General features: G+C 39.1%; 2 protein-coding genes across 2 annotated transcripts; one reads left to right on the top strand and one right to left on the bottom strand.

Moving 5' to 3' along the window:
* The first annotated feature begins 144 nt into the window (after positions 1-144).
* Positions 145-5,709, top strand: LOC137257371 (proteasome subunit alpha type-7-like). Its single transcript, XM_067794698.1, has 6 exons — positions 145-299; positions 871-997; positions 1,568-1,692; positions 2,026-2,148; positions 4,121-4,303; positions 5,025-5,709. The coding sequence occupies exons 1-6, from the start codon at positions 198-200 to the stop codon at positions 5,112-5,114; spliced, it is 750 nt and encodes a 249-aa protein (XP_067650799.1). The 5' UTR covers positions 145-197; the 3' UTR covers positions 5,115-5,709.
* An 8,395-nt stretch (positions 5,710-14,104) lies between these two features.
* Positions 14,105-24,094, bottom strand: LOC137258324 (nuclear transport factor 2-like). Its single transcript, XM_067795959.1, has 4 exons — positions 23,827-24,094; positions 22,896-22,964; positions 18,932-19,027; positions 14,105-17,302 (listed from the first exon to the last, which is right to left on the bottom strand). The coding sequence occupies exons 1-4, from the start codon at positions 23,932-23,934 to the stop codon at positions 17,192-17,194; spliced, it is 384 nt and encodes a 127-aa protein (XP_067652060.1). The 5' UTR covers positions 23,935-24,094; the 3' UTR covers positions 14,105-17,191.
* Between the last annotated feature and the right edge of the window lie 140 nt (positions 24,095-24,234).

Genomic DNA, 24,234 nt, shown 5'->3' with positions numbered 1-24,234 from the left:
CGAAAGCTTGCATTAATATGTATTGTTTCTGTAAATACAAAATGTGTTATTATTTAAAACAATGCTAAAAATGCAACCCTATTCAGGATGAAAATGAAGGAAATAAAGGTATATTTGTTTCATAAAAATATATATATATTCAGTGCGAGCGTAAGTTCATCTACTTCCTGTGAAACAGCAAAACTGAAAAACTAAGCATGTCGTCGAGATACGATAGAGCCATTACCGTTTTCTCACCCGATGGACATTTGTTTCAAGTAGAATATGCTCAGGAAGCAGTAAAGAAGGGCTCGACAGCGGTATGTTTTCTTTCTGTTTAATCGTAAAGGTGTTATTTATTGGCTTTGCGTTTACAAAGCGCAAAGCAAAGACGATGCCGGACCGGGATTTTGTCATAATGATGATCGTTTAATCCTTTTAACGTTTTGAACCTTACCGACCATCAAGGAAGGTGGGGCTGGTGTGCGTGTTTTTGCAATGGTGCGCGCCCCCGGTTTGTCCTGAAAGTTTGTTAAGTGACCATTGAAACTCGGGTGAAAATGAAATGTGCATTTTTCTCAATAGTCAGTCTGTCTCACAGTCCCTTAACCACATTATTTTGCTTACTGCCAAGCCTTCTCTGCAGTGCTAAAGCTTTTAATGAATCAAGTCTAGATTTCCTCAGGTTCTGAATCTCTTGTCTCCCTGGGGATCCTTTACAATTACAAAAGGTTTGTTTGTTACTGTCAAAATTATACATATTCAGAGATTAAGCCTTAGTCTGCTCAATAGTGTGCACCCCCTTTCTGAAAAAGTAGTATCCGCCCCATGGCCGTAATTATGACCTACATTAATTGGGCGCACTCACAAGAGATTTGTGCATGTTTTCAGGTTGGTGTTCGGGGTAAGAACATCGTCGTTCTTGGTGTTGAGAAGAAAGCAGTTGCGAAATTGCAGGAAGAACGAACTGTGAGGAAGATAGCATTATTGGATGACCATGTCGCACTCGCATTTGCAGGTTGGTTGAAACTTAACTGAAACTTAACATATGAAATTGCTTCTTGATTTAAGTAGGACACAGTCACCTGTTGTTTTCCTGAAAATGAGCTCCCGAACATGTCTTTGCCAAACTGACTCATACACAAGATTGGATTGCCCAGCTGATGGAGTCAGTTCCAAATGTATTCACATGCTTCAAATACTCAATAACACCCGGAAATTGGCCAACACATGATGGTTATTGCCTAATTGCGACATGGTAATAGTTTTGGAATGTTTGAGTTCCAATTTGGTGAATAGTTTTTAACATTTACTACAGATTTTGTAAATTGTACCATGTCTTTTGCCACCAAACTGATGTAGGTAAATCCCTGCTATACTGGATGGTGTGGGAATAAGTTTATGGTTAATGTTGCCGCATTTCAAGCTACAGGTTGAATTGCCATCATGATTATAATAGCACCAATACATCATGCCCATGCCATGATATGGTAGGCGATATTGCTTATGGTAACATTAATGATAAATATTTGTATATCAAACGTTCAGCCTGGATGCTATGATATGGATCCATGTTCCTCATTCACAGGTCTTACAGCAGATGCAAGGATACTGATCAATCGTGCAAGGATCGAATGTCAGAGTCACAAACTGACAGTAGAGGACCCTGTTACTTGTGAATACATCACACGGCATATTGCGCAGCTGAAACAGGTCAGGAATTTCCCATACTTTATACACTTGCCTCTTGATATGATACTTATCTCGATACTGAGGTCACGATAAGATATGTATAGCAATGTTACATTTTCTACAGTTTGCATGTAGCTTTAGGTGTCCAAGCCATGAGGTCCATTTCAGTGTTTCTTATGGCTACCGTCCCTCACACATTCAGGCATAATCCATCATATTTGGTGTAATGTATTATTTCAGGCAGATAAGTATAGCGGGGAAGACTTGTTCTTGAAGTGTTTTTGGATTTCAAGGAAGGACTTTTTATCAAATTACTGAAGGCAGATTGTCAGCATCATTTTGTTATATTTCCAGAAATATACACAGAGCAATGGAAGAAGACCATTCGGTTTGTCGGCACTGATCATCGGCTTCGACTATGATGGGACAGCCCATCTCTACCAGACAGATCCTTCGGGAACATATCATGAATGGAAGGTGGGTTCTTGGAGTGTATGTGCAACATCATGAAATGGAGATTGGAATTATGTTTCCCCACCACAAAAGTTGACATCCATACATACACATTCCCCCATCCCCTATCCAACTCGCCTTTATCGTTTCTGCAGGGTTTTATCAATGGTTCCACAGTAACAGAGGTAGTTAACATTGCATTTTAACATTGAATTCAATAATGAAAACTTAAACCACTTTATCTTTTATCATCTTTTCCTCACTGGAAGTTTAATAGGGCACTTGACCTGTGAAGATCAGGGGTAGAATGGGCCTTGAGCAACCCATGCTTGCCATAAAAGGCGACTATGCTTGTCGTAAGGGGCGACTAACGGGATCGGGTGGTCAGGTTCGCTGACTTGGTTGGCACGTCATCAGTTCCCAATTGCGCAGATCGATGTTCATGCTGATGATCACTGGAATGTCTGGCCCATCTCGATTCTTTACAGACTGCTACCATATATCTAGAATATTGCTGAGTAGAACTAAACTCACTCACTCATTTAACAGGGCATTTATAGTTTTGATTTACATATGTGAAAATGTCTGCAGACACTTTTGGTTGAATAGGTTTTAGTTTACTGACTTCTTTGAGAGGCATTTAGAGTGTGAGTGAGTTTAGTTTTAAGCCGCACTCAGCAATATTACAGCTATATGGCGGCGGTCTGTAAATAATCGAGTCTGGACCAGACAATCCAGTGATCAACAACATGAGCATCGATCTGCGCAATTGGGAACCGATGACATGTGTCAACCAAGTCAGCGAGTCTGACCACCCGATCCCGTTAGTCGCCTCTTACGACAAGCTGAGTCGCCTTTTATGGCAAGCATGGGTTGCTGAAGGCCTATTCTACCCCGGGACCTTCACGGGTCGAGAGGCATTTAGAAGTAGGGGTACTAAGAAAGAATATAATATATGAGTGAACAGCTTCTTTAAGTACACAAAGAGCAGTTGTTTAACATGGAAACATTGTACCTTGTTGTTCATCAGTATCTTATGTTTCTTCAGTCTTGATTCCAAATGTTTTATTGGGTGGTTTGTGCCTCCATGAAACACAGGGAACCAGATCATAGGTATATATGAGGCTGGTGCTTTTGAAAAAGATTTGAGATGTAGCTAGCGGCAAGTCCAGGGGCACACTAGCAGCAGTATTTTGTACTGGATCCTGTATCTGACAGGCAACCAGTGTAGACAAGCTCGCCAAGTAAATGCTCAGATCTTCCAAACATATAATATATCATGTTTATTTGTGTTGATATGGCTGTACTAATATTCCAGTGGGTAAATGACACGAGTTTGTCTGACCTAGACCTGACAAATTTATCTGTGTTGATCATCAAATGTGACACCCTGAATCTTTGATGTTGTTAATTTTCTTTTCACACTTGTTTTTTACCAAATAACCTGAATTGAGCTTGTTAAGCAGTGAGCTGACAGTGTTTTGATTACACTACCACGTTTGATCACATCATTGCTTGCTACTACTTGTGTTACGACAACATTTATAAACGTTTTCCACCCTCAACACTTTAAAGGTGAGCAAAGACCGTGAAATCATCCTGTGTGGTTGTAGGATGTCTGGTTTGGCTGATGTGGTTGAGTGACTTTAAACAATGGCCAGTGATTGTAACTAGTAATGCGTGTGAGTAATTGACAATGAGTAGGTTCAGTGGATATAATGTCATGTAAAGTAGTGCTCATTTGTCAATTGATCTTATGAGAGATGTCTCAATTTTGTGTTTGATTCTGTATTGTTATGATGAATGCTAACCTGAATACAATAAAGATGACAAGAGGTTTACGTTTTCTGTCTTCAGGTGTCCAAAGTAGACATGGTCAGGCTGAAATGCATCATTATAATAATGCAAGAAGAATACATACTCATTTTTTGCATCAGTAAAATGCTCGCATTAATTTCAGGATTCAGATTAGTCAGTTCTCTCTTGTTTATTCAAGGCCAACACAATTGGAAGAAGTGCTAAAACCGTGCGAGAATTCCTTGAGAAACACTACACTGAAGAGCTGACACAGAATGAAGATGAATGTATCAAGTTGACACTAAAGGCGCTGTTGGAGGTGGTTCAGTCAGGTGGCAAGAACATGGAGGTGGCCGTCATGAGGCGGGGTCAACCACTCAAGGTACCACAGCTCGGTTATATCTGTAGGGATGCCATGATACTTTGATGCATTAGGACTTTTTCTAAGCTGATACAATTATCAATTCATTCTAAACTGTATTCATATTTTGTTTTGAAAGTATCAGTTCAAATATGTTTATGTACTGTTTACATTTGAAATGTTTTGCATGTTTGTTTTAATGTTATGAGAGTTGTAAATGAGTACCGTACAACTTTGAAAAACTATTTATGTCCTTCCTCTAGATTTAGTGTTTGTGGGATGGTAGCATTTTAAACTTCAGCTGCTCAATGTGCAGTGTAAGCTAATTATTGTGATTTTTCATCTCATAACCTGCCATATAGCTGTAATATTGCTGACTGTGGCATAAAACTCAACTCAGCTCAGCTTGTGTCATTAGCTTCCTGTACTGAAGAAAAAGCACTTATCAAAAGCCCTTATGGGTAAATGTCCTCTTGTTATTTTAGCAGTGTGCTATGAATGGCAGCGGACAAAGATTCACACTTACGTACAATAGGGCTTGTGCACTTCCCTTACCAAGATGGGGCAGTGGGGTAGTCTTGTGGTTAAAGTGTTCGCTTGTCACACCCAAACCCCAGGTTTGTTTCCCCACAGGGGCACAGTGTGTGAAGCCCATTTCTGGTATTCCCCATCACGATATTGCTGAATGCTTTCAAGGTGTGTTTTTGCGCTAGGTTGACTCCAGTTATTTAACTGTTTTCAGATGCTAGATTCTGAGGAAATAGAGAAGTATATTACAGAGATTGAGAAGGAAAAAGAGGAAGAAGCAGAAAAGAAGAAGCAGAAGAAATAGACTGACTTGGAATGAAATAACTGGCATTACCATACTCTGGTCTATTCATCCCTTCTTCACACATTCCTTACAGCTGACAAGGGGTGGAACTGGCAGCTTGGGAGGGTGATGGACTGTTATGCTAAGCAAATAAAACTTGGAGCTAGTAACAATTAAAATGATGGTACTGTTCCTTGTAGGGATTTCAAAATATGACAGTATGATACAAAACACAATATTTTGTTTGGGTATCCATACAGAATACTGAGGATAGCTAGGAATAAATACAGGTTATTGGTCGTCATGTATGCTATGGCTAAGAATAGTATTGTGAAATCCCTAGTCAGCAACACATTAGTTAATGAACTGTGTACAAGCTTCAAAGCTCAGTGTTTTCCCATTGTACCTGAAATAGAAGCCATTGTCAGGCTGTAGGGGGTGTGTGGCGATGGATGGTAGGGTGGGTTCAGTTTGTCTGTTAAGCTGAGAGTGTGGTTAGTGTCCTGCATCAAATGTGCTCTAACATTTCACATTTTCACAATGAACATCAATTTGTTGTATTATACTTAATGTGAAAATAAAGCATTCATTGAAATAGAATTTGGTTCTGTCTTGTGGGATATTTTTATTCATAATGAATTTTATCTTTTTTATTCTATATGTAAATTTGCACTTCTTCACAAACTTGATTCAGGTAGTGTATTGTTGCTGAACCCACGTGGGGCAGTGGGGTAGTCCAATGCTTAAGTCGTTCACTCGTCACACAGAAAACTTTGGTTCACTTCCCCACTCGGGTACTAGTACATTGTATTAGACCCATTCTGGTGGCCCCTGTTGTGATACTGCAGGAACCCACTCACTCACTGAACCTAGACACTAAGCCCCACTCTCATCAAGAGCAAGCTAAAATGGAGATGGGAGAGGTGACATGGAGGTTTGCTGAAAGTGATGTAAAACCCCACTCACCCAGTCTTGTCATTGACAGTATTAACCTCACCATACTTTGAGGTAAAGAGAGTACTTCACAACCATTAAAATCCCTTGTATTACAAAAGCATAGAATTAGGCTTGTAGAATGTGTCCAGGGATTGATCCATGTGTTCTTAGACACTGGTTTTCAGGCTCACATCTATACCAGATCTCTCTGATCCTGAATGTGAGGTCCAGTTTACAGGTTTAGTTTTCCAAATATTTTAAGATTTGCGAAGTTGACCTGTACTCCACATATGGCCAAACAAGGAGGCAAGGCTGTGATACTTACACTATGGTATTGCATTGAATGTAGTATTAACATATATATAGTCTGGTTCATAATTATTGAGAATTTCTCTTCTTACTTTGAGCTATCCTAACACCTCAACTGATTCACTGATACTTAAAACTAAGTAATGGTATAAGGGAGGTAACTCATCTTGGCCTACTGAGTATAATACAATTAGAGTTACCTCCCCTGAATTTGTAGCAGACGTCATTTTCCTCAGCACTGTCAACAATGTCTGCTGAAGATAAAAGAAGGTTGATTTTTGAGTTGTGTAATCAAGGAATTGATGATGTAAATACATTGGCAGAGAGAACAGGAACTCCTCTTTCTACTGTGTATAGGATTAGGAAGAATTTTAAAGAGGGAAAGGATTTGGGGCACCAGAAAGGAGCAGGGAGACCCAGAAAATTGGACTTCTCAGATCGCGTCCGGCTGGGAATTTTAGCGTCTAAAAAGCAAAGGGCAAGCATCTCCAACATCAGGTATGAAATGATAGAAAGGGGATCAACAGTTGTATCAAAATCTACAGTTAGAAGAAATTTGATTGATCTTGGATGGGAGAAAAAGACTGGAATTCCTTCTCCTCTCATGAAACAAGAACATAAAGACAGGCGTGTTGAGTGGTGTTTGGCACATGAAAACTTTGACTGGGAAAATGTGATTTTTACTGATGAAAGCTCAATATGGGTATATCCCAATAATGTGAAAATATGGACAAAGTCTGCGTCAGCACCGTTGTATCGACGACCTAAATACAGCCCAAAGTTTCATGTATGGGGAGGGTTATCCTTATTAGGAACGACCCGGCTGTGTGTGTTTGAGGGAAATCTGACAAGTCAACGCTACACTAACATATTAGATAATTTTCTCCTTCCAAGTGCACATGTGTTTTATGGAAATGACTGGATTTGCAGCAAGATAATGATCCTAAACACACCGCAAAACATGCCAAGCAGTGGTTTCAGGAGAAAAATGTGACTGCATTACCATTTCCTGCATATAGTCCTGACTTAAATCCCATTGAGAACATTTGGGGGATGATGAAGGAATGTGTGAATCAAAAGGGGTTGACAAAAATTGAAGACATGAAGAGAGAAGTGGTCCGATACTGGGACAGCATAACTCACGAGACACTAACCTCTCTGATAGGAAGTATGCCTACCCGTCTTAGACTGTGCCGTGAAGCTCAAGGAGACTTGATAAAATATTAAACTGTTACTTACACAACATGAAAAGGTCAGTTCACTTTCACAATACATTAAATTTTATCTGATTTGTTCTCGTTTAATAATATGAAATGCTTTAGCTATTCTCAATAATTTTGAACCATACTGTATATACTGAGTCAAAAAAGAAACTTCACAAAATATAATTTTTAAAAATAATGAATGATCTTTCTCTGATGATACATCTATGGATTCGAAATGGGATCCCTATCTTTTGACTCCAGAAAAATGTTAGCAAAACCCACTCAAACCCATCCATCCGTCGTGCAAATGACGTTAGTGCCAAATTAGGGTTTGCACAAGCAGTTGATCTTCACATCGACGTTTTCTTCATTCGCACGTGTTTGCATTGGCCTCAAGAATTGAAAAATACTTTTAAACCACGGTTATAACGGTACTTTAAATGCCACGATTGTCAAATGTGCAACATGAACGTGCCGTTGGCATGTTGCAAGCGGGAAGGAGCTCACCCTTGAAATCATTCCTTTCATGGCGGCTCAGGGCCCAGGTCTACAGTTCCAGCATGACAATGCTCGGACGCATACCGCGTTGTTGACACGATATTTCATTCAAAACGCTGGAATCAACGTCATGGATTGGCCATCGAGGTCTCCTGACCTTAATCCAATAGAGCACGTTTGGGATGCACTTGGGAAAAGGCTTCGTTGTCTTAGGAACCAACCTCAGAATTTGCAGGAACTTGACGCTGCCTTGCAAGAGCAATGGTGCAGAATCTACAAGCATCAGGCAGTCGATGAGGAGATGGTGTTTGGCAGTGGCGGCCATACACAATACTGAACTGAGAAATTTCGAATTTTCATTCTTTTGACTTGACATTCAGTATACCCTATGTTTTCCAACGGCGGTGTAGCCTAATGGAACTTATTGTGTCACTGTCAGTTTATCGAGTACATCACACAAATCTCAAAAATGAAATACATGTACATGTAATAACAACTTGACCATCTTACCATCCCTTGTTCTTTTATAGTGCCCTGAAGAAAGATTATGAAGTTTCTTCGTTGACTCTGTATATATGTGAAGTATAGCCGAGGATGTACAGATAACAAAGAAAGTGTTAGTTATTGTACAGGTTGTGGAGATGAAGAGATATTCTTTTTATTTCATCCTGAGACAGAATAACAGTTCACAGGTTAACCATAACTGGCACACATGTTAACCAGAACCAGGAGATATGGATTTTACTATTTTGAAGTTTATCAGAATTATGTTTTTGTTGTTTCCATGGAAACATGACGGTCCAAAATTGTCACGTCATATGTATCAATACATATCAGGATCTGTATGAATTTGCTGAAAACAACAGGATACAGTACCGGAAGACCCAACAAGCATATACAACTTTATGTAGGACACAAAGCAGCAGGGTTTCCTCGTGTAATCAACGTGTTCACAGGAACATTACATCAGGTCGTTCCTTGTGCATATGGTGCAATAGACGTAGTAAGCTCGGTATCAACAGATCTTGAGAGGGATGTTGTCCCACATTTTCAAAACTATGCTCTATCCACAAGACTCATCTTTAGGGATGGCAGTGCTAGGCCCCACAGAGCACAAGGTCTACCAGTGCTGTTAGCCAGTTCTTGCAAATGAGACAACTCATTATTTAGCCCACACCTCAACCAAATTGAGCATCTTTTAGACTCTCGTGTTTGACAGAGAGAACCACATGTACTGACTTTCAATGAATTGATAACTGCTTTGCATGAAGAATGGAGCATGCTTCCTCCGAATCAAATCCACAGCTGGATCCAAGGAATGATGAGACGTCTTGAAGGTTCCATAGATACAAATGCAAAAGGTCAGTATTTAGACTTTCAAGACACTATTCTTCAATTTCGTGAACAATATATGTGTAAATGGTACTGATAGTTCAGTGAACATCGTTATGTGAGATATAAGTACAGGGTAAAAAGCCCCTAAAGTTTTTATAATAAATACGAACTAAGTATAGCCACACACATTCCAATACCCTAAAATGTTGCAGATGATATGATCGAAACTTATCAGAGTTACCTTGGAAACAACAAACATCGAGTGTCAGCGAATACACTCAGTTGCGAAGTGTGTGATTAGGTTGTTTGGTCCCATTCCTAATTTGTCAGGTTTTGGTTGTTATGTATTGGAACCGTGTCTTGTTTGGAATTGGCGTGGCTATAAATGTGTGCATATTTCATTGTGTGCTTGCTTTATGCAGATCATCTTTGTAAGGACAGAGAATGAATTCAAAAGATACTTCTGCTATTTCGTGCTAGTAGAAGTGTTTCCTATGAAATAATGTAATCAGACACTCAGGGACTAATTATTTGATATTCCGAGAGGACGACGAAGATGTATTGCCCGACGGAATTTATTTTTGCAGTCAAGATTCAAGCCTCTTGAACACATCAGAACGTAATCACTAGGGCAAACACAAGTAGCAGCTGCAATGGGCAACGCGTTTGGGGCGGATGTTTATGAAGACATTACAAAGGGAATGAAGGAAGAAGTTTGATTGTCAGAAACTGCAACCTAAAACGTGACCAACGCTGAAACAAATGTAGTAACATGCACAAAGCAGTGTATGTCTGACAAGAATGAGACCCAAAGCTGTGTATGTCTGACAACAATGAGATCCAAACCTGTGTATGTCTGACGAGAATGAGACCCAATCCTGTGTATGTCTGACAAGAATGAGACCCAAAGCTGTGTATGTCTGACAACAAAGTGACCCAAAGCTGTGTATGTATGACAAGAATGAGACCCAATCCTGTGTATGTCTGACAAGAATGAGACCCAAAGCTGCGTATGTCTGACAACAAAGTGGCCCGAAGCTGTCTATGTCTGATAACAATGTGACGGACCCAAAGCTGTCTATGTCTGATAACAATGTGACGGACCCAAAGCTACGTATGTCTGACAACGAAGTGGCCCAAAGCTGTCTATGTCTGACAACAAGGGGACAAACAGTTCGAGGCCTTCTTGGACGGGGGTCGTCCTCTCTCACGACTGCCATGTTGGTTGGATGCTAAACAGTGCCCGGACTGTAGAGTCCTATATGAGGACCCTGTCATCAAGGTATCGGACAACATTTCTTTCGAACCTTTAAAATGCACCCGATGTTGTTCCCACCCAGCAACCGTTTTGACCGGTATGACGTCATTACGTTGATAAATTATTACCGCCCAAAAAGAGTCAAAACCGTCACCGAGGAGTCAGTGGTCTATTATTATTTAGGAAAGATGCCAGCATCAGCTGACCTTCCCGAGGGCCTCGTCTCAAGAGTAAAGGAGTGGATGGCCCCATACGCTACAGACCGAATTGAAGTCTTATTGGGTGACCATAGTGTGGGCTGACCAGCAACACAGTCTTAATAAACCTATTAAACGAAAATCATCGTCTTGTGGTTGCTGGAGGAACTGCGGTAAAATTCCTCTCGCTCATCCCCTATGATCAGGACAGAAGTACGGGGGTATACCGTGGTTCGGGTATGGACAAGTCATTCCAGGTGTGGGATACTGACAGGTAAACGTCATCTACCGGTAACGGCGTTGTCTGTTTGCCTTGGAAACATGTGGCAGAAAGAACCTGTGAAGCACAATTCTGAAGTCCCACGTCGTGATATTGCTGGAATAGTGTAAAAACCGACGTAAAACTGAACTCACTCACTCACTCACTCACTCACTCATGTGGCAAGATCATGTATTGGTTCATATGTACTTGAACCGTGAAGAACGCTGTTAGAATTCAGTTTCTGCATCCCATGCATGTTATAAGAGGGATCGAGTGGTCAGATTCGCTGACTTGGTTGACATGCCATCGTATCCCATCGATAGTCATGCTGGAACATTGTTGAGTCTGGCGTTAAACAAACAAAGAAAGAAAGTTGTGTTTGCTTTAAACTTGTGTGGTTTAGTAACTTGCTGCAACTTATCAACTCAGCTGATTACATTTTATACCTACACTTAATTAAGTGAGTGAGTTTAGTTTTACATCGCTTTTATCAACATTCCAGCAATATAACGGTGGGGGTGGGGGTGGGGGTGGGGTGGGGGGTTCACACATAGTACCCATGTGGGGAATCTACACCCGGGTCTTGGGCATGGTGAGCAAGCACTAGGCTACCGCATCCAACACCTAACAGAATGAGCAAAGTACTGGTTAGAAGATTCATATAGTATGCTTCTCTTCGTCCATTTCCACTTCACCCGGCATGCGTGCAGATCGAGTTCTTGATATCATCTATTCACTTAAATCATTTGAACACTCTTACCTTAATATACCCGTGAAGGTCCAGGGTAGAAAAGGTCTTCAGCAACACATACTTGCCATCAAAGGCGACTGCTTGACGTAAGATGTGACTAACGTGATCGGGTGGTCAGGCTCTCGGACTTAGTTGACACGTCATTGGTCCCCAACTGTGCAGATCGATTCGCATGCTGTTGTTCACTGGATATTTACAGACCGTTTCCATATAGCTGGAATATTGCTGAGTGCGGCGTAAAACTAAACTCACTCACTCTGACCTTAATACACAACAACCAATTATCTGTCAAAGTCTCAGTAACATAATGGGTAGTATATGGTTTGGATTGTTTAGTGCTGAACTCAACAATATTCCAGCCACATTTCTGTGGTCTGTAAGCGTCTGGACCAGACAGTCCAGTCATCAGCATCTTGAGCACCGATTTATCTGTGTGACTGGACTATGATGACACTGCATGAGTGTTGTAGGCTTGACACGACTGACAAATGCACCAATTTGCTTGAACATTACCACTGTTTCATATTACACTTGTATGTGTACATCTGTAGTGGTGCAGGAGCAGGTGTTGCTTATCACACATTCATACATTACTGCCTACATGAGGTTGGCAACATTGCCCTGTGAAAGTTAGTCAGGCCATATTTCACCAGCATGATATGCAACATGTCATATACGTGATGAGCATTCCATGTTCTATATACATTTAATATTTGTAATATTTGAATCGTTGTGCTTCATTCTTAGTCCAGAGATGTTGAACTATATTACCCATAAAAGTTTAGACTCACTCGCTGTATGTTATGTTACGAGGAAGATTTATTTCTCAAATAACTTGGGGGGGGGGGGGGGGGGGGGAGACAACTGCACAACTGCAAACCTTGTGGTGATGAATGTGCACGAGGATCATATATCAGATTGCAGACAAGCATGTGTCAGTATCATGTATGTGAACAACTGTTTTTTAGTGTAAAGATCTAAGAATTCGCCATTTTCATCATTTGTTGAAGGCATGACCATCTTCAAGGTTACATATTTGTTTTCCAATACATTAGTTCATGTATAAACAGTACCTTTAAACAGTGTGGATTATCTTGCAAACTTATGTTTAGAACAGTTGTCTGAAGAGGATACACTTACACTAGCGAGTCTCAGCTTTTCATGGGTACTGTATCTTGTTGAGTAAGTGAGTTTAGTTTTACGTCGTACTCAGCAATAATCCAGCTATATGGTGGCGGTCTGTAAACAATCGAGTCTGGACCAGACAATCCAGTGATCAACAACATGAGCATCGATCTGCGCAATTGGGAACCGATGACATGTGTCAACCAAGTCAGCGAGCCTGACCACCCGATCCCGTTGGTCACCTCTTACGACAAGCATAGTCGCTTTTTATGGCAAGCATGGGTTGCTGAAGTCCTATGCTACCCCGGGACCTTCACGGGTCCCGTATCTTGTTATGACAAAACCTTATCACTTAAAGTGAAAAAGAGTCAGTTTGTCTCAAGCCACTTTTTGCGATAGTCCAACATTATCCACCAGAAATGGGATTCCTATACTGTACTCATATACCCGTCATTGTGTGATGAGAGAACATATTAACCACTGGGCTACCCCTTCGCTGGAAATGATAAAGAATACCTGTAAATATGTGTACATATTTATCTGATTACTGCTTCTTATTCAGTTACAGTGAAAATCTATAGTCATTGCTCTATATATTTACACAACACAAAATAAACATTCTTCCCTGAAGCAGTTTGTTATCATTGCGGACCCTGCCCTTACCGACCTCGTAAAGCACCATCATATTTCTACATGTCATCATGACTCACCACTTGCATTACTTCACATTTATTACAGAAAAGTACCACTGAAGATGCGATATATAATAGGTTTTCAGAAACCCATGTTTGTCCAAAAGAGGCAACCAACAGATTGGATGATCTGGCTTGCTGACTTAGTTGACAGGTCCTATCCCAATGGAGTAGATCGCTTAACATGCTGTTGAACAGTGCATTATCTGGTCCAGACTTGATTATATACAGACTGTCACCATACAGTTGAATTATTGCTGAATGCAGCGTTAAACAACAAACAGATATTGTATTTGTATTACAATGTCAGAGCTCCGAGGAAAAACAATGTTCTGGCATCTACTTTAAGACAGCTGCCATATAGCTGGAATATCGCTGAGTGAAGCGTTTAACAACAAAATATATAGAGAAAAGAATGGGAAATGACAACAACAACACATATCAAAAACAGATCAAGGTTTATTTGTAAGCATTGTATTCATAACACTGAAGATTACACCAGCAATGGACGACAGTAGAAGGATCTGCAGCCTCCCCAGCCTCCCATGGGGGCAAGTCTTCATCTGCAGGAACAGCGATGAAAGGCAGGACCCAGCATCCTTAAAAAGGGACTATGCACTGCTAATTGGAAGTCCCAGTATATTTCAAATCACCACAGCTCTTCATCAAATCTCATGTAGCATTTAACAAAGATCAATATTTCACATAACAATGACGGTTTCACACATGGCACTATTACAACATCAACAGATTCTAGCTTCACCTGCAGATGAAGAAGCAGATCACCGAGCCCCCATCTTTAATTGTCCTTTACACTGGTTTTGTCTGCCTGTGATACTGTGCTCTTGGTATGTAATGTTTTGATGGCCTATCACCCTCTAATTTTGTATGTGCAATACAACAAAAAATACCAAAACACCCCAATGTGGATGTACCATTTGGAAGTACTGGGCAAACTGACTTGAGCATAGGGGCACATAATAATCTAGTGAACTGATTTTTTAATATTTTGACACTTATTTTCTTTTATCCATTTTAGTTGATTCAATGTGCTATTATCATGCAGTAAACAAGATTACAGACTGCCTGATGATGGATTGTCTGTTATTGCTTTATGTAATCAGAAATGCATTTGTAATAAGAATCTTTGTTCAAGACAACAAAAGAACTTTTTCACTTCCTTAACCAATCTTATTTATGCTGCCATTTAAAGTGAAAATTGTTTAGTCCAATCTGTAACTGAGATCAATACCATTTCAAGTGTACATTCTTTGTTGAACCTATGAATCAACAATTTGGCTGAATGCACTGACGCTCATATATAACCGTGTAATGATCACACACAAATACAATCCAACTCTGATAATAATCGGAAAGTTGCAATTCAAGGAAAACATTCAGGGGGGTTAGAAAACAATTTGCAAATTATAAACAGTTCGTGAATTTGATCAAGAACAGTGTATTGTTCATAGCAAATACTGCAAAAGAATATCCTTAAATTTGTAATGTAGGTTGTGAAATTGTGTCCTAGAAATACTCCAGATAAGAAACACTTAACTAATCAGGAAAAAATAAGGTGAAAAATATCTTAGTCAACTAAGTACATGAAATTCAGTTGAATGTACAATTAGGATGAATGAAATGCTCAAACTGTATTGAACTAACTGTGAACAATATTCAACATCAGTCATTAGCAAAGATTATTACAATCTGTTATATATTTTCATAGTGAAGTCTGGAAACTCGTACACGGTATTTCTTCCTCAAGGACAATTTACTCTGGTCCTGTGGTTCCTGCCAAGTAAAAATTCATCAGGACCACTACCTACTACATTTGCAGTGGTCCCAGTGGACAGTGACATGTGTTGATAGTAAATCTGAGTTATTTAGGAGCAGTGAAGTTCAGACAGGACCTCTGATTTTTGTCCATTCTCTGGTTGTGATGTAATGAATGTTTTGAAAGTTTTCTTTCCAAGGGAAAGACTAAACATTAATGTGACATCTTCATCAATAATATTCAAAGAAGATAATGTGTCAATGTCACACAATCTAACAAAAACAATTAATTTTACGAATATAATTTGTATATATTCTTAAATTTGACATAAAGTTTGTCTATGTGTCACAATTGAAATAACACTGGCCAGGTTTTACCTGTCTTGTTCCCCTGCCTGTTTGGATTACATCATAATTCCAGTGTATAAAATGGCATCTGCCCAGCGGCCTGCTGCTTGTTAGTGCATGGCGAAAACATTTTACAAAGGAATAGATTTAACCATATCACTGACAACTGCCAAAATTTCAAAAATAATTTCCGTTGATATACTTCATGATCAATCAAGCTCTAACTTCCACAGATCAGTCTAGTCATTTATCTAACACTACAGTGATTTGTCTAGAGAATGCTTTCAGCCAATGAACAATGTTGTTTGTAAATGAATCAACAACTGACCACCAAGTCATTTTTTTTTTAAAAAAAATTGCTTTGCACATGTGGAAGTTTACCACACTACAACTAATTCTTAATTACATTACTTTAACACCTTATCTCAGCTTTATAATTATAATACAGGGCTGGTTACATGTTAACAGGCCCCAGAATATTTTTCAGGTATCAGCCCTGTGGGCTTCATGGCACTTTTGAAGACTTTGACACATTCTTGCACCAGATCAATCCATTTGTTTTATTCATATTACTATTCCTTCATATTAAGGAATTTATATGTCTTAATTATTTCGGAAGTAGAAATGAATTCAAAAGTCCCAATCTTTCAGTGATTGACTGAGTTTGTAATATTGCTGTTTTGGCAATATTCCAGCAAAATTTCGCGATTCCAGTTTAAATAAGAAGTGTCCCCCGAGAACTGTAAAAGGAGAAATACAGTAATCAACCACATGAAATATATGATTGTGCATGTACAGAGGCCGTTAGTTAAAAAAGACAAAGTTCTTCAACTTTTGTGTGAGAAGACTGTGTAAAAAGGTTTTGTAAATGAATACCTGTGAAATTATTTTTCTAGCAAAAACTGAACAGGTCATATTTCAACAGGCAATTAACAGATATCCACATAAACTTGACATGATCTACGTTTGTTTTCTATAGAAGCATGCTCCCAATACAAAATTACAGAGGCCGATACAAGGTAGATATGCGAAATTAACAGAGACAACCGGATTAATATGACAAACTTTGAACAGAGCAGCCGAAAACAATGACAAGATCACCTATTAACTGTCCTTACCACTCAACTGCAACAAAACAAATTACATATATACAAGTTTCCATGGTGACTGTAGAGAGATAGAGATGATATTTGAAATTCTTGATACAGAACTTGGAGGCTGAAGTGGAGGAGGATGATGGGAAGGGTGTAGATTTCGCTGGCTGTCACTGTAGTTTAGAAGTGGGCAAATCACAATGGGGACGTTTAGAAGTTTTGTACACATTTACAGACCAGGGTGCACGCTGGTTCAACGTCAGCACATACGTGTTATTGTCACTTTCTGCATTCATCAACATCGTCAAAGAGTTATACATCATGGAGCACTAATCGGAAAATTTCCTTAGCGATAAAAATACGGTTATCCTTCTGCGTAAGAACAAATGAATGCACAAATCCTAGTGGTGGGTCTTGATCAACCTGAAACAAAAGACAGCACATATTCATATAAAATGTATGAGGTGATGTGAAATGTGTGAGTGAGTGAGTTTAGTTTTATGCTGCACTCAGCCATATTACAGCTATACGGTGGCGGTCTGTAAATAATCGAGTCTGGACCAGACAATCCAGTGATCAACAACATGAGCATCAATCTGCGCAATTAGGAACCAATGACATATGCCAAGCAAGTCAGCAAGCCTGACCACCCGATCCAGTTAGTTGCCTCTTACGACAAGCATAGTCTCTTATGGCAAGCATGGGTTGCTGAAGGCCTATTCTACCCCGGGACCTCCACGGGTTGATGTGAAATGGGTCTTAACAAGGTACATAAGAATATTTTGCTTACTTGATGTCCATGTATCTGTATGCGTGACTCCTTGTACTAGCCCAGACATCTGTGATTTCAGTTTTACACGGCACTCAGCAATATTCCAGCTATATGGCGACAGTCCGTAAATAATCGAGTCTGGACCAAACAATCCAGTGATCAACAACAAAAGCATTCATATGCGCAAATGGGAACCAGTGACGTGTAAACCATATCCACGAGCTTGACAAACTGGTCCTGTTACTTAGTCGCCTCTTACAACAAGCACAGCCAACTTTTGTGGCAACCCCTGGCGTAAGGTGTGTAGTGGCATGCTTTTGTGCGAGAGTGTTGGTGATGTGGTTTGTTATTTATAACATTAAACAACTATTAAATTTTATACATTTCAGATGTATAAATGCATTTACATGCGTACATGATACCCTTCAAAACTTAACTTTGTCATACTTCATTGACTATTAGATGTACATGTACATTACGCTTGTATGCCCCTTATCTGTTGCCCTGTAAAGGAGTTCCCTAACCTTCAGCATCATGGCTCTTTGCATGAAACATTTTGGCATTCATAAAATTCTGCTGTTGAAACTTTGAATGTATATTTTGACAAATATATTATATTTTTTCATCATCAATACACGGCTGTAGTAAACCCTGTTACATGCTACTAAATCACTAAAATCATTGTCAGCTTTCATTACAGGATATCTAATATTTATTGATGAATACATGGCTGTTCCAAGTGACTGACAATATTGTTTGAGTGATAGATTACTTTTCCACATGGTTACCAACTACACTACTTGTCTTTCCCCTTTCATTAAGTTCATTCAGGGGCAATGGAGGTAGCGTAGTGGTTAAAACATTTGCTTGTCATGCTCAGACCCAAGTTCTATATTCAGAAAGTTCATTCACCTTTTTACCCCCAAAATGATACTACCCAAGTAAGACTAGACTTCATATGTACATCAAATATTCTAGAGGTATGCACTTTCTTATATTTTCAAATCACAATATTTTTTTGCATTAGTTATTTAAACTTCTGATACCTTTATTCCCAATTACCAATTTTGTGTGTTTAGTATAGACTGTTATTAACTCCATAGCAGAGTATGTTTGTTTGGAAGTAATGGAATGTTTGGTTACCAGCACATATCTTTCAGAGCCTAAAGCAACTACATGCGATTTGATCTCCATGTTAGTGTCAGTGGATTTTGAAGTACATATAATGCAAGGTGGTGTAGAGAATGTAAAAGGGCCCTGTCTAGGACAGGAGCACTGACCTTCTGTTGTCCCATGATGTTTACCAAGAGGTAGCCACTCTCTATAATGAGGGCATCCACGGCAGAGCAAATTCTGGCCATGTTACCTGGTAGGTTCTGAAAGTGAAGTTAAATGTAAGATTACTTCTGCAACACAACACCCACTACAGGTTTTAAGAGGGTCCTATTACACAAAGCGATCTTACACTCTGCTGATCAAAAATCTGCGTCAAAACATTCCATTTCTTTATCAATTCAGTTCCTAAATTTTAATCATTGCAAAAGAATCCATAAATGGACAGAAGTATTCCTTCGAAACTAATATTTATCAGGGCTAATTAATGTTTTTGCTTTTGGAATTGTAAATCTTTATTGGATTGCAGAAGTCTGATAAATTGTGGAAATAATTCACTCAATCATACGGAGAATGGAACCCTCACGTCTGTTTGGATGATTAGAAAGTTCTCCCATAAAAAACCACCACCAATGGTGTTTTATATCTCCTTGTATTGGCACTAACCATATGCTAACTGTTGCAGTGTTTCTGTTGTCCAGTATATAACAGACTTTAACAAATACAAACTTAGAATGTCCTGCTATTACAAAGGCTGTCGGTCATCATGTCTGGCAAAGTTTTATAATTTATTTTCTAATAACCCCTATTACTTCTATTGTTAATAAAAAACAAATTACATTTTCACAATGACACTAAGGTGTTGAGTAAAAAATAGTAGTTTTTGAAAACCCCTGACTAAAATTAGTGGCATTAACGCATTGTAATACCGTCTACAACTCTTAATTTGTTGCTGGGGTCCACGGTCTTGCACATAATGAAAAATGTGATCATTTGACAGGTACAATTTACAAGTGACCTGTACTTGAATTGCTAGACGGTCATAACATACAGTTGTAAAAAATGCCAGTAGAACTACTGTGTTACCAATCATACATATTATAACATCAAAAGAACTTCCTACATGTAATGACCAGAACCTCAAAACAAATGTCACTTCCTTTTTGAAACTGTTTATCAGTTTAATTCAAACACATGTAAACATAACAATTAGTTGGAAAGATTTCAAAATTGACATGTTTGATGATCGGTACTTAAAGACAAATTTCAGACAATTAGTATAAAAAGTCAAAATGACAACAGGTGGCACGACAGTGCAATCCGAAAGTGAATAACGTGTATGGCCTCCTTGAGCCTTGACAAGAACATTGCATGGAGTACAATGGAGTACATGGAGCAGATGAGATGGCTGATGAAGGCCATGGGAACTTAGACTCAGACTCAATGATATGCCTGAGAGAATTCAGCTGCTGTTGTCGGCATTGGTTGCACATCATTGAGCCTCCTCTGAATCTCGTAACAAGTGTTCTATCGGGTTTAAGTCTGGACTGCAGGGATAGAAATCTATTTGAAAAGTCCATTAGCCATGAGAACTAGTGACTCTCAGCGAACTACTTGTCCTCACACAATTTTGGCAGTCCACAAATTTCAATCAGTAACACACCAAAACATAAATTTGACTTAGTCAAGCAGTGCTGGCAGAGGTGTCGTATCATAACAAATACAAAACATTTTTTCGTATAGTTGAATTCAGTCATGATAGATGGCTATTACTGTGCAACATTAAACAAGGTTACTGATGATTCATATCGAACTCAAAGCTGCACTGATTCACGACTGATAAACAGATAAATGAACACCAATTACTGTTCTGTGAAAAAAGACACCACATTTCGTCTCCCGACACTAATATACAATGCACATGTCATGCCCCGCCAATCTTCGCATGGGGATAACTTCAAGCCATGGGGATAACTTCAAGTATCGGTCTTGGAAGGTTTTTTTGTTTTGTTTTTGTTTTTTTTCTTTTCGTTACCTCTCTGTCAACACTTTCAACACCACTCATCCAGACGCTTTTACTGCCATGACATTAAGTTCCCAGATACTCTGAGGTCATAGATGGAGGCTATATTTAGAACATGTCACAATATTCCTATAACTTTTCCTTTTATATTTTCAGTTTTACATAATCGGAAAATAATCATAAAAAGATTTCCGAAATAAATAATACGAAAGGTCATCTATTTCCTGATATCATAGGTTTTCCACTTGGCAATGTGAACCAAAAGCATGAAATATGTCTGTTTTCACAGATTTGTATGAATAACATGCGAGGTGATTAGTTTGATGGTGGGTATCGTTCGAAAACTCTGAACACCAACAATGTTGCTATACCTTTGTTTAGAGTATTTTCACCACTTGTAAGGAGCGATTTCATTTGATAAAGACTGGTTTCTAATGACACTTATTTGTCACAGTCTGCGATAAGGATCGTGAGTAGTCAAAATGAGGTACATGATCTAAGACAGCACTTCATATTATAGACATGGATTCTGTCCTTGTAAACAAAAACCTGTAGGGTCAGACCAAAGTTTCTAAAATCACAATGTATCGTGCTAGATTATGACCTCTGACAAGAAAGTTTTATGTATATAGTTTAGCATTACACATTGTGTCCCAGTGTCAAGTTCAAGATGACGGAAGCCGAGATGTTACATGAATATTACATGATCGCACAAAAAAAGATGGAAATAGTAACTTATAAAATGTACATTTATCAACTGAAATGAGTACTGTTGTTGATTTTATTCTTCAGTTTATACAGTTTGTATAACAATTTCCTCGAAACAGCGTTATTTTGCTCTTTAACAACTCTGATGTGGCCGAGAATCATGGTTTTCAATCTCATTTGAGGGTGAGGTTGGTCGTGTGTGTGTTTGGAAAAACCTGTCTCTTAAAATAGCAGCCAATCGCGCAATCCAATACATGTACATTTGGCAGCTTATTGTGTTAAAAATGGATGCCTAAACACATACATGCCGCGAAAACATTATCAATATTATACTGGTACCTTTTTGAGGAATGTTTTAAATGATAATGTTTATAGTTTGTTCGGTCCATATGTGAAAATGATATTGAAATTATCGATCAGCCTGAGTGTCCGTTTACATAAGACAGTAGTTGGTCATTTGAAAATGTTATCGGACTAAGACCGAAGCTGAGAACAATCTGAAACCCTAAAAATTGAACTAGCCCCACAGATTAGTATTGTTAGATGTTTTTGTAGTACTCTGGGAGATTTACTAGTCTCGGGCTAGCAGACGCATAGATTTTGAACCCTGGACTCGGGGCAGGCCACTGAAGAGATTGTATGCCTTGTTGACAGAGCAAGTCTCCAGTGATTCTGGCAGGATGGGTATGTGCCTTGTCCAGCTGGAAGATGTGGTTTCCATGTCTACCGAAATGTGGCATGACGAAGGGCCTCAGCCCTTGATCCATGTAGAAGGCAGATGTTACACTATTTCCTCTACCAGGACCAATATTCTGGTACACCACAGGGCATAGTTCGTGATTGAGAGCAATAGCACTCTACACCATTAAGATCGGATCTCCCACGAGTCTCTTTCCAGAGCACAATCATCTGCAAAACGCTCTCCTTGTTGTTGCCACACTCTCACTCTGCCATGAGCCTGTTGAGACGCAATACTGGCTTTTGACTACAATTCACTGGCCTTCGACTACAATTCAGCACAAGCCCCTCGCCGACTTCCATTTGTTTTTCCTAACAATCATGTCTGGATTAACAATCCCTGGCTTCCACTATTGTTCATCCACCTATTAAATACTGGTTTCCTTTGTTATATTGTTGTTGTTTCAACATGTACACATATAGCTGTCTGTTCAGAATTGTTTCATTCGCCTGATGAAGAAGTAAGAACATACTTCGAAATGTCATGACCCTTCACAATAAGGAAGTTGTCAAACTCTTGTCTTAATGTGTATCACTTCTAAATGCCCTTCAAAGACTCAAAACTGGGTATCACTAAATTGCACACTGTGCAAATATCAAAAAGATATTACACAGGATCTCTTGGCCCGTATGGGTAATAAGATAACACATAATTAGATTACCATTAATTTCTCCATGACAGCTTGCTTTCCTGTGTACAGTTGTCCTTCATACACCACCTGGGCTTCATCCTGCAAATAGAATTGTTTGGAAATAAATACTTGTATTCAGCATCTCTGTTGCACATATATAGTTGCTATATTCCTCCGCTAAACCATGAAACTAAATAAATTTGAAGATTTTCCTCTATTTACACTGGATCCATCTTAATCTTTACTCAAATTCTCATAACCACAACAATCACCAAAGGAGTAACTCTCCCTCAGGATCATAAAGAATGTTTAATTGCGAATGGAAAGTGAAGACATAAGGATAATGTTATGCGTTGTTCCATTGTACACTTTAACTGTATGATCGAAGAGATTCCATGGGTAGCATATAGTGTTAGGGTTACATACTTGAAAAGTGTGAAATGAAGAGGTGCAGATCAGTGACACAGGATTAAGAGTCTTAAGTGAAATAAAAAGGAATAACATCTGAGCTACTCAAGATTTACCCAGGTCAGCTGCAGTTTTGCCTTAGTTGTAAAGTTTGAAACACATCATTGTTTGGCAACCATTCATAACTACCCATTACATCCATCATCCAAATGAGACTCGCCACTCAAGCAATAAAACTGCCATAACATAACTTGTGTAAAAACTATGAATTATATAAATGTACATACATATATAGGAACATAATAATGAAAGTTGATGGGAGAAAGTGAATTGCAAAAATTCTTGTCAATGGTGATGCAGATCCAAACATCGGCAACTTCAACAAGGCCTTCTGGATATTATCTAACAAATCATCGTTCTCAGTAAATCTACTTTACTTCAATATCATTTTCCTCTAAACATGCATCCGGCAACATCTCACGATCTCAGTTCGCCTCACCCCTGAAATGGAGACGGGAATGTAGTGCAAATGTTTCGCTGCAGTTTGACATACCGTGTAAACATGAGTCAGATTTTGTCGTAGTACGATCTTGTCTAATGTTTCATAGTAGTTTTGAACGAACTGATGGGCAATGACTTTACACTGTTCCATTTCCCCCATTTTGCGATTCTGAGCACCTTGCGGTGATTTTCGAAATGCACGTTTGCCAATCTCGTGAAACTACATTCGGAATAACTCGGCTGTGTACGACCCGGTAAGCATGTCCGTTTTCGTGAAATTCAATATGTAGGTTCCGATTGTGATGATGGCGCGATTTAGCGAGATTGGGTTCTACCATCTTACAGAATCCTAAAGGAACGAATGAATACACGTTAAATGTTTGTGAAAAGACGTGTATAGAAAGCTGCAGTTTTAAATAGTTATAAAATGAAAATGTGATAAGCATAAGGTGGAACATTG

Source organism: Haliotis asinina, chromosome 12, assembly GCF_037392515.1.
Source record: "Haliotis asinina isolate JCU_RB_2024 chromosome 12, JCU_Hal_asi_v2, whole genome shotgun sequence".
Lineage (NCBI taxonomy): Eukaryota > Metazoa > Mollusca > Gastropoda > Lepetellida > Haliotidae > Haliotis > Haliotis asinina.
The sequence above is the reverse complement of the archived record's forward strand: the minus strand, read 5'-3'. Positions and strand labels throughout refer to the sequence as shown.